Raw genomic sequence first — 12,051 nt, forward strand, 5'->3', positions numbered from 1 at the left:
CTGCACACAAATGCACATGTACATGTGCGTGAGCATTGGTAAATGGGGGTGGTGTTACCACCGCGACACAAGGACGCCAGTCATTGATCACCTGGTGGCTACGACCTTCGCCGATTACATCGTAGTAACGCATGTTGTCGTCGTAAACACCCCCGTTAAGAGAAAAAGGACAGACTGATCCCGAAGGGGATGCTTCATCGCGGCTTGTTCGATACAATCGGCAATTAATCTTCGCGCCGAAAACGTTAATCCGGACTTGTTTGTTTCAAGTAAAGTCTGCAAAGGCTGATTGATTTTCAAGGCTTATACAATCGAATTCGCGCAAAGAAGAAGTTCTCTCTTAGTAGCTTTCCCCAGGAGAGCAATGTTACGCTCGCGAAAGTGAATTTGTGGAAAAATGAGATTACCGTGGGTATCAGATTATTTAATAAGCTTCGCGCCAAGAAGCTAAACAACTTTGAACAAATAATTGACTCAAAGATTTTATAAAAGTAAAAGCAATAATTTTAATTTAAATAATTAAAAAATATGTATGTCGATAAGAGTTTTTTTAAAAAATAATAATTAATAAATATATATTATATTCTCCTCTCGTTAAAAATAAATCGATCAAAAGTCTATGTGTGTGTGTGTTTGTGTGAGTGTGTATGAAGAGGGATATTAATTCTAGGACACTTCATGTATGAAGAGAGGGAGGATATTAATTCTAGAATACTTCATGCATGCATTCCTTAACGAGTTTTTCTTCGCGATTTTATCAGCGCGAAGAGAGGTTCTAGGATCGGAAAATATTTTGGCAGTTGGCCCATATCGCGCGAGTGGAGCTTATCGATTTTGCTGATAAAGAGAGAATGGACCCTTCTGCCGGTAAACTCATATAATCTTCATTTAGATTTGCTGAATTCATGTGAAATTAATTTCGACACATATACGATGATCCCGCTCACGAATAAGCTCATTATAATTGCCTAGAATGAGATTGAATACGAATTTTCCGACCATCAAGAAGATATGTATTCCTGTACATTTGCAAAATTTTTGGGTGCGGCCATTTCAAATAGAAATGCGCAAAATCTAATATTTTCAGTAATTGTTTGCGGGAGTTCGTCTTCTTAGAACTGAATAAAAATAAAAATGGGTCAAGATAAATTGCGCGGAAATGTCGAATAAGCTTAAATAACCGTGATAAATGTTGATACATAAACCATGCTAAAGCGATATTTTTAATTGCTGTTAAAGGCACGATGTTTGCAAAATAAATATATTAAAATTGTATGCTAGAAAGGATAAAAAAATAGTATAAAAAAAATTCTCACGATATATAACATATTATTGATTCAACCATTGCGTTACTAATGTCTGATTCAGATTTTCATCACATTATGTAACAATTCGCGGGAACGATATCAAGGCAATATAAACAAAGCATTATTTAATTGTCGTAATGAATTGCATTCTGAAAATGGAAAGCATGCGGATGAAGCGAGTTTGCAATGCGCAAAGCGTTATCACTTTCAAGATATTGGAATGCTAATGTTTCTGTAAATAAATAGTTTAATGAATACGCAAGAGACAGAAATAAATAATAGAGATAATAATATTTAAATTAAAAATGAAATAATGCAAAGCTCGCATCAAATATATTTTTTATATTTTTGAAGAAATTTCTAGTAACCGTAAAAAGCAGTTGACAGCTTGATATATGAAAAATCGAATCAATCGAATTGTTGCCATTTTGTCGGCCTTCCTCCGGACAATGCAACCCGTACGCAACGCGTGACGTAAACGCGCGGAGGTACACGTGGATGGGCACATACACGCCGTTCCTCTCGTAAAGTTGATTGCTCGTGTGGGAGGGGGGAGGGGAGAGGGGGCAACTTAAAGAACAATTTCTTGCGAAACTACATAAAGCGTAATATAAGGCGCGGCTTACGTAAATCTTCCTCTCTGAGATTGCAAATTTCTGGTATAAATTCTTTCTTGGCAAAACTTAATTAGTTGACATTTCCAGATAATTCACAACTAAAGGGGAATGCAATGAATCTGAAGCATTTTGCGGAAATGATGATTAATGCTGAAGAGAGATGGCTACTTGGTACAGATTGCATCAAAGCACCGATCGTGAATAATCTTATGAGTAGTGGTTTATCGTTCTCGGTCGATTAGAATCGCAAGTGGGTTCGCTTTCGTTTATTAAAAAGTGTTTTGAGTTTCCAAGATTGTTTCGCGCATTGTTACGCAAGATTTTATGTGAAGCGATCCATGATATAAAAAGTTGTTATAGGAATTGCAGCTTGGAGAAACGTCGTAATAGAAAATTCCTCGTTTTGTTAATCTTCAAAATTGATAATAATTTTTACGTAATTATAATTATATTAATTTCAATTTTATTTTATTAATTCTATTAATTGTATTAATCTTAATTTTATTTCATTTAAGTTATTATCGTATATATATGTGCATGTGTGTATGTGTGATATTTCAAAATAATTGAATATATATATATATGTATATATATATATATATATATATATATATATGTACATACATATGTACATGTACATACATATGTACATGTGTATATATATATATATATATATATATATATATATATGTATATATATTGCAAGAATTTATATTTCTTCTAGAAGAAAATGCTTTCTTTTTCTTTTATTACAATGTATTTGATGTCTCTAATATGTGAGAAACGCGAGTCACTTTGACATATACGTTATATTAACGATGGCATGCAGTAAACGCAGCGATTCCTCCGTTTGTCACATGCCGAGTATTTTATATTTTTATATTTGTACTTTTTTAATTTTATACTTGGAAGAGAAACTCCGTTCAAAGCACACGTTCACACCGTTCGCGGTTCGGCGTTCACTGCCGTTATCGATGATCGACCCCTTCGTCGTCGTCGTCGTCGTCGTCGTCGTCGTCGTCGTCGCCGTCGTCGTCGTCCTCGTCGGCGCACGATCCTACTACGCTCGTTCGCCCGCCGACTTTCAGGGCCGATCGATCGGCGATCTCGCGTCTCCTCGTTCTCTCCCGTAAAGCTCCACGCCAATTTACCGTGACTTATCCCGCGAGCCCGCTCGTGGACTCGTATTCGAATGTCGCCTCGAGAGATCGCGAGGATCTACCCGGTTTACGATCTCCGCGATCCTCGGACGTGGATCCTCGCGATCCTCGCGAATCACCGTCGACGTATCGGGTAGCGCACGATGTACCCTCGTGGGCAAACGATCTTTTAAACGCCGTCGTTCGCGAACGATGGTGAACAATCGCGATCACTCGCGGCTAAGTCGGCGTGGGTACCACTGGTCGGTACTGCTCGGTTCTCTGTCATAATCTTGAGTGAAAAAGCGAAGGGAAAACGCGCGTGTCTCGAGAACCTCGAGCACGGAGGGCGCGACGTTGAATGAATTGATCGCGCGGGGGATTGACTCTCTCTCTCTCTCTCTCTCTCTCTCTCTTTCTCTCTCCCCCCGCGAAATCCGAGAATGTGAAAGTAGGCCGTCTTATCACCGTTCGCATGTGCGATCTTCCTTCGCCGAGGATATGGACGGAGTGACGACGAAGGCTACCTGCCGGGCGAAACAAGGCGCAGACACTGCGACACTGATCGGAGCGCCCTATAACGGGAAGCTCGCGAAATTCTCGCAACCCTTTTCCGTCCATCCCTCTCGTTTCAATACGCGTGCGCCCCGATAAGTCGTTCTCCGTCTGTCTCCCCTTTCGTCGTCAGGCAATCCGCCAGCGGACTCGCCTCTTCTACGGCAACGCACCCATCGACGTGTGTGCACTTCCGTACTTCCGGTATCATCTTTATTTCGGTACAATCTCGCGCGACCGGATGCTATACATCCTATTCTTGTTCACAGTAAATATCCGGGCGATCGGATTTATTTTTGAGTAGTTGAATATCCCAGAAAATATCGAGATTCTCGCTAGATAAATTGCTAGAATAGAATCTGCATTCGCAAGAAATAATTGATGGAAGGAATGAGTCGAAGATAGGTCGATCTATTGTTTTTAAAATTGTAAACACCACTATCCTAGAAAATATCCTTCTTTGAGTAATGACATCCTCGCAAGAAGATGATTAATTAACCACGCGTTACTGTAGTTTCCTACTAAAAAGATAATTACTTCAACGACTGAATTTACCTCTACGCTCATACCCTACTACTATTTCATTCGTTCTGATCACTCCACTTTAAATTTACAGCACAAACATTTATCGTAGGAACCACACGCACTGTGTCTCGAGTCGTTAATTACATTTATTAATTAGTCACTCTCGCGTTACTTCTATTCTCTCATTTGCCTTCGTCCGTGACGGTCTTCCGGCACAATTATGCAATTCCGATTGAAATCAAAACGGTAAGTATCGGAATTCATTGGCCGCAAGAGATATCGAGAATTCTCGCCATCGAAATAAGCAAGGAATGTTAGCTATTCCACGATGCTATTAATTACTGTTTGCTTGACGTTACGTTGCAGCTGTTACCTCCTTAGAATACACAAATTCTCGAAATGTTGTTCTCGAGAGACCTCGCTGAAAGAAGCTGATATTATTTTGGCTCTTGAATCTCATGAATTTTTGTGCACTCAAATACATTGACTCCATCACACGTCGGGGATTTTATCATATTTATGATCTCGTATTTTTTCTTTTTTTCTTTCTTTTTTTTTTTAATAAATTTTTAAAGCGATATTTATGGATGCAGCTATCTTGCATCGTGACGCACTTTACATTACGCTTCTGCAAAACACAAGTAAAAGGAATGTACGGTTCTTTTGTAGAGAGCTTCTAAACAAATCCGCTTGGAAGGAAAAACTTGTCAGCGCTTTTGCACGTTGGAAAAATTGATTTATTCACGCCGATATAATTATTGCAGCAACATCCGTGATAAAAATCCCTACAATGTTGCGGTATCGGATATCGATATATCGGAAATTCGGCAGCCATTCTTGGTTCATATAAATAAACACAGTGAGAGAGAGAGAGAGGGGGGGAAAGAAAGAGAGAGAGAGAGAGAGAGAGAGAGAGAATTTCTCTCCCGTTAAACCTCGCCGCGAAATGTTGTTCGCAAGTCGATACAATTGCGTCCATAATTTATACAATCGTTTGGATTAACACGTCTGGACCACGAACTAATGATCTAAGTTACAACAATGCCAAAACTACAGACGATAAATATGCAAGTTACATCTTCTTGGATGCTCGTGTGCTTTCCACGACTTTGTTGAGTAAATTGAATTTGCATATTGCAAGCTGTAATATGTTTCAAGAGATAATTACAATGTCAGAGGAAATAAACGTTGAATTTTAATTGTTTCATAAATGTAGGAGTGTAAAGCTTTAGTGTATTAATAATTAGGCGCGTATATAGGGGAGAAATATTCATTAGAGTTCCAATAAGATTCTAAAAAATTTAATTGACCTAAAAGACTTTGCGCTATTATCGCTAAACTCTGCTCCGATATTTCTGAGAAATAGAAAGCGCCGAAGAACAATGGATCATATCAATTGTGCTGATAAAAAATTGTTTTCCGCGAATAAAATATCGCTTTATTTATTTATGGCGATAATTTTCATTGATTGACACAATGTATTAAAAAAAAAAAAAAATCAAATATCTCTCAAATTATATTACTTTCTGTCTGATTATTTCATGTTTTGCGAAAGCGCGAATATAATTTAAAATGTTTTGCAATGATGTGATATCGGGAACACTGATATAAACAGAGTCGCTTTTTTATATTTCACGGCGATATTACTTTGACGTGATGTGCACGGACGGATTTATTATGCGGAGGAGTTTTCAATTTCGCGCATGGCAGATAATATTAATTGAAAAATACTCCACCGCTTTTTTATCCATCGCGGGGATCTTTTTACGAATACGTGGGGAATACCTTCCATCTCGCAGCGATCACGTAATCGCCGTAAAATCAACGTCATTTTGTGAGAATCCCACGCTGCGGGAGATTTCCGCCTACGAGACTGCGGCACAGTCGGATTGGCGTCAGTCAGGGCCGTATTAATGTAAGGCAGTATGTTAAATGTATATCCGTATGCAAACAATCTCCTCCCCCCCGACCACCCTCGCGCTCTCCTGTTCTACTAAATGTTTAAAAGCCTGCACGCTTTTGTCGCATTTTTCATGCGGTATCTATAACCGCGTACTGAATATGAAGCGAGAAAAAATAATGATTTTACTAAAAAAAAAAAAAAAAATTTGTTTAGCTTCTACGCTCTCGATGAAGAGAATACAAATTTATTTGATATTCAAGAATTAATAAAAGTTGTTCAATAAAAAAAAAATTATTTAAAAACGGAATTTTTGATAAAGTAAAGTAATTATATAATTATAATCTTACTATATTAAATCTCTTTCTCTCTCTCTCTCTCTCTCTTTTATTATGTTTTTATTATTGTCATGTGTAATTCTTTCTTGATATATTATTCTTAAGATTTTGCTGTATTAAATAATTAGACACAATAAATGATGCGAGCATTCAAATAAAAAATATCTTATCAGACTAATTTGTTTCTTACGCAAGGAAACATCGTTCCGGAATAGCGCAGAATCATCAGAAATTCGTTAATTTGGCAAATGTATTTCGTGATGAAGACACGTTTCAGTTGGTCGGCATCAGCAAATGAGATTTGACTTCCCGACGAACCCTATCCTTAATTCACGAAACCGAAGTGCTTCAAGTGAGCGAAGAAACTTTTTGACCCACGAGAGAGAGAGAGAGAGAGAGAGAGAGAGAGAGAGAGAGAGAGAGAGAGAGAGAGAGAGAGAGAGAGAGAGAGAGAGAGAGAGAGAGAGAGAGAGAGAGAGAGAGAGAGAGAGCGGTTGACATTTTCATTTCCGGGAAACGGTTTTACACAAATTTCAATTAGCATCAAAATTTTGCCATGATGCTTTTAATTGCCTCTCGTCTCTCCAAACATTCGCGAAATTTCATTCACAAGAGGTACGATTGCAAACATTCTATAAAATCAATTTATATAGATCTATTTTATGTTATGCGTATAGCATATATATATATATATATATATATATATATATATATATATATATATATATACATTAATTAATTAAGAAATAAGCATTATTAAATACTTGAATTCTCGAATAGTATCGTACTTTTCATTGCTACTTTTTCGATATTATCTGTGTAATTCTCCTCGCAGAGAGTCTGTTAATATTTTTTTTTAATTGCGAGATAAAATTCACTCACCTGAGCGACTTTTTCTCCCATGTTCGGTGTGTGCATCGCTCCTTGAAAATACTTTGCAGATCCATTGTCTTGTAAGGAGAACTGTAATGTTATGAAAATCATATTTTATTATATATAAGTAAAGCATTAATAAGATATTATCTGTAAAAAAAAAATTATACAACTATTTATTATATAATTAAATCAAATTGCCAATAATGTTTAAAAAATAATCTCAGCCAAAGCAGAAATGTTGAATACGTGAATTATTTTTACGTAGACATATGTTTTTGCACATGACAATCAGAAACTCACCTTGTGTTTGATGGAATCCTGTCCCATCTGGCTGAGAGATGGCGATTTCCGGTCCTTGGACATTCGCCATTTCTGCAGATCGCTTTCAGAAGCAACGCCAGGAAAGATTTTCGAATGTTTCGCTGCTACAAAAGTGAAAAATACATGTGAGCCTTCCCTTTGCAATTGTAATCGCGTGGCAATGGTGATATCATCGTTATACGTATGTATTGTTAATTCAAAATCTATAGGTGCGAAATACAGGCTCGATCGAGTCAAATCTATTTTTCCAACCGAGTCTTTAATAATGGCGATAGCAACTCTAATGAGCTAAGTTACAAGACCAATCGTATTCGCATACATCGCTATAATCCACATATTTATAATGATTACGAAAGAAGCTGTAGCTCTGTAATAATCTAGTATAAATACAGGCACGTGTGTACAGTAATACGTGTCGATATAATTTAATTCTTCCAGTCGAGTTTTTCATGACATCATTTACGGCATACATATTAGACTAATCTAATGTAAAATACAACGATTCGTCGAAGCGATCATACCAAATCAAATTTTGTACTGTCTCTCTGTGACATTTCAATTTAATTTAATATTATGTAAAAAATTTAATAAAAATATATGTTAGAGAAAATATGCACAAATGAAAATAAATATATAAAAAAAATTATTGTCTCCTTTATAAAATGAAGCGTGCAAACAACAAAATTAATCAGAGTATTGATAATCGCTTCGATGTTTACGAGCAACTCGAAAAATAAATAAATAACCGAGCCTATATCTCTCGATCTAGAAGCGTTCAAAGGTGTGTTAGTAAAACGAGTCAGTTAATCCGCACTAGAAGCTGCATACCTGTGAAAGAAAGATCGTTTTATTTGTCGTTCGTATAAAAAAAGTCGATCGTAAATCGAGTGGCAATGTTTTTTTTTTTTCAATTAGATGCTACGTTGAATACTATACGTAATATTGTATATGTATACCCAATGGGGAGATCGTCTGTGATGATTTATACAATGATATATGACCTATGGATTATTGTCGATCGGGTACTTTCATGATTACACGTGGCTTCATGACATGACCGTATAATGATGCTCCGGGCGTGCACCCGGATGCACTGTGATATTTGCATATGTGTTGAAGTAAAAGAAGCCGTGAAAGGTCAGCCATTCTTGTCCCGCTGTAAAGAGAAGCGTAACTAAGAATTTAATCCTCGGTCAGCCAAAATGTGCTCAAAACAAATTCCTTGTTCTCGCCGTTGAGTCACGTGATCGAAGAATTCGTCTCAAGACAAGAATAAATTACCTGATCTCCATTACCTGATTCGAACGAAAATATTTAGGCTACGAAATAAATGCCAAATATTCCATATACCTTTGTCTAAATAATTATATTTTTAAAAAACCTAATACGCATCATGTTTTTCACGTGTGGAAAAATATGACAAAATTTTATATAACATATTATGATTAAAACAAATGTAGTCCAAAAAATTTTTCTCTCCATTGGGCTTAACTTGAAAGCTTAAATTAGGCTAATGGCGTCGGCTGGTGAAGAAAGTGGATTACTTTCCAGACAATTGAGGACATCTAGACGGACATTTTGCGAGTCCTCGGGTTTGCAAGCACAAAGTGGCTGATCGAGCGAGACTACAGTGCTCGTCTGATAATAATCAAACATATATAAAATGATAGCACTCTTTCACGTGGAGTTCAACGCTAGCATATTGTAAGTCAACGCAGTATAAGTAGTAAAAAGTAGTACAAGTATAGTAAGTAAGTAGGTAATAGTAGTATACAAGATAGAATAACAGTAGAGTGAGGTGGGGTGTAAGTGGTAGAAAGAGGCCTATGTAAGCTCAATCGGACGTAAGTAGTACGAAGTCATCTCTCGAAAGCTCATGATAACAAGAAAGCTGCAAGCGCTTGGTAAGTTGTAATAAAAGGGGTGCAAGCTCGCTCGCCGGTCGGCACTCGGTCGGTTAAAGGAAACCAAGAGAGCAGGGTGATTGCTCCCTCCTATTTTACCTTCAGCTAGATTATCGACTGTGGCTGGTCGTCGCTCGAGGGTGACGTGTTCGCTCCCTCGGCCCGCTACTAAAATAGTTTACTGAGGTTTGATTTTGAATTGACAGTTGTCGTGACGGGGAGAAGAGGGGAGGGAGGGGATCGCCATTAAGCTGATAAGGCGATACGTAATGCATAAAATGAAACGGGGAGGGGGAGGGGGGCGGAGGGGGAGGGCTCAAAGAGGCGCTATCGTAATCCTTTGCTGCAGGGAAGAGGAGTATTATAGCGTCTGAATATTGTATCGTGACGCAGAGGCGTTATGAGATCCTTGTTTCCGTTAGATATTTAATAAAATACTCCTGCCTCTAACTCAAAATTATCGTCTCGCGATGAGATATTGAGGACGTAGCTTGACGTTCATTGAAATTGTTCCTGTTATTGCGCGAAAGCACACCAATATAAGCAAAAGCCTTTGGAAAATGTTTTTAAAAATTCTTGAAAAACATTTTGTTGTTGTGAAAAAATAATGTAAAGTCCTCCTTTATAATCATTAAAAAAAATGTTTTAGTAATATCCAATGAGCAGACAATATTTTTTAAACATATTTTTAATATTTATTATTCATTAATACAATATACAAAATACATTGTATGATGTATAAATTTTTTAAATATTTTTAAAAACATTTTTTAAAGATATCGTCTGCTCATTAGGGCGGTTTAAAATTCAATTTCATCAATTTAATACACTGTAGCTCTTGATTAAATTTCTTGTGTAGAAAAAAAGCCTAAGTTATTTAGCATAATATATATATATATATATATATATATAATATAATACAGGGTAAGCCCAAATGTTCAGGCCAGAGTTTGAGATTTTATATACAAAATTTAATTATGAACAAAACGTTCATAATTCATTCTATTTTTTCGCGATGGTTTTGTATATATTAAAGGCATAATGCGGCTTATTTTGAGATATTCTTTTTATGATATATCTTCCTACGTGATGATTGGATAAAAAATAAACGCAAGATCCCCGGGGCAGGATCATTGGCAAGTCTCTCTCCTTTGTTATGTGTTCCGTGTCCTAAAATAATATTTTCTTTATACTCCTCTTCACAAGAGCGCGAAGGATTATCATCTATTATCGGTGACGTTAAGAACGGTGGCATTTAGTCGGACGCACTTAAAGGAAAATCGTGTGCCAAATGCGTTGTTTCTGTGTTCCAGATAAACTTTTCGCTCTCTTGGCAAAAGCAATACTAAATCACGTAGCAATTACATGGTTGCTTATCGCATTTCAAATGTTGGCTAATGCAACTACCAGAGCTGTTACGCGATCGCAATCACCAAAGAGCGTCTCTCGCGACTCACCGAATGTCTGTCTAGCTGTAGATTTTATTCTACAAATTTTGAGAGATAGAAATTTTTGCGATGCGACCGTGAGAGTAAAGGGAGGTTTATCGAGAAAACGTAACGCGCTCTTTATTTAACTGCATTTCTTCGCTCCAACAGATTACACATTAATGAAATAAATAAATCGGTGCAAAATTATATCAGATATCAAAAGTCGATCCTCGCAATTAAATATATATAAATGCGCACATACATATATAAGAAAGGGGACACATAATTCTAATTCTCTAATTAAGCGTAAATTGCAAGCTTTCTGTGTTCGACGAGGAATTTCTCTTCTGACATACTCGCCCCCTTTTTCCATCTAGCAAATAGACGATATAGAGGTAACGTATTTATCAGTCTCTATCTGCAAATATGCAATAGCTTACGTATATTCCACGTTATAGAGAGCTTTACTTGCTATACGCGCTACGGAAGGCCAAGTGATCAACTATCTGTCAATATCCGCGGCATGAAACGTCGCATGATATTATTATTATCATTCGCGGTTCTATTAATTAATATTTAACTGAGGCACACATGTACACGCGCGGATACATGCACCGTAATTACAAAGCCGCTCGAAATTAAAAATAAAATAAAAAAAAAAAATTTATGTATTTTTTCCAGAATATTAAACAAGCGATTAAAGTCTTCGTAAAGAAAATCATCAGGTGGACAAAATTATAAAATAAATATTATTTGTTGAACTTGTCAAAGAAAATTACATTACTTTACTTGAAATTACATTACTGTTGTTAAAAATCAATCAACCTTATTGGCCTGAAAAAAAATATATAAAATAAAATCAAAAGCCATTCCTTCAACTTGTCAGACTAAAACTATCCCTTTTAATTGTTCAAAATGCTAGGCAAAATCGAGAAAAAAAGGTTCCCATCATGATTTATGATTGCACTTGTCTAGCGTTCTCGCTATTTTCAGGGAAATAAACTGCGTTCTATCGGTCACGATTGAAATAAAGCAATGCAGCTGGGGAAACGAATATATCGTCAGAGAATATATATATATATATATATATATATATATATATATATATATATATATGTAATTTTACATATATATTTAAT

The 12,051-nt window shown here is 36.5% G+C and overlaps 1 protein-coding gene across 11 annotated transcripts in view; it reads right to left on the reverse strand.

Annotated features, from left to right (window-relative positions):
* Positions 1 to 12,051, reverse strand: part of LOC126850793 (potassium voltage-gated channel subfamily H member 6) — a 98,695-nt gene that overhangs the window by 35,381 nt on the left and 51,263 nt on the right. For 10 of the 11 annotated variants that reach the window (XM_050594118.1, XM_050594110.1, XM_050594111.1 and 7 more), the window contains 3 exons: positions 9,582 to 9,650; positions 7,558 to 7,682; positions 7,264 to 7,344 (listed from right to left, as the gene is read on the reverse strand). In XM_050594118.1, the coding sequence (XP_050450075.1) occupies positions 7,264 to 7,344; positions 7,558 to 7,682; positions 9,582 to 9,650 (275 nt within the window). The remainder of the gene's footprint in view (positions 1 to 7,263; positions 7,345 to 7,557; positions 7,683 to 9,581; positions 9,651 to 12,051) is intronic. The other variant, XM_050594115.1, reaches the window with a different exon arrangement.

Source organism: Cataglyphis hispanica, chromosome 7, assembly GCF_021464435.1.
Source record: "Cataglyphis hispanica isolate Lineage 1 chromosome 7, ULB_Chis1_1.0, whole genome shotgun sequence".
Lineage (NCBI taxonomy): Eukaryota > Metazoa > Arthropoda > Insecta > Hymenoptera > Formicidae > Cataglyphis > Cataglyphis hispanica.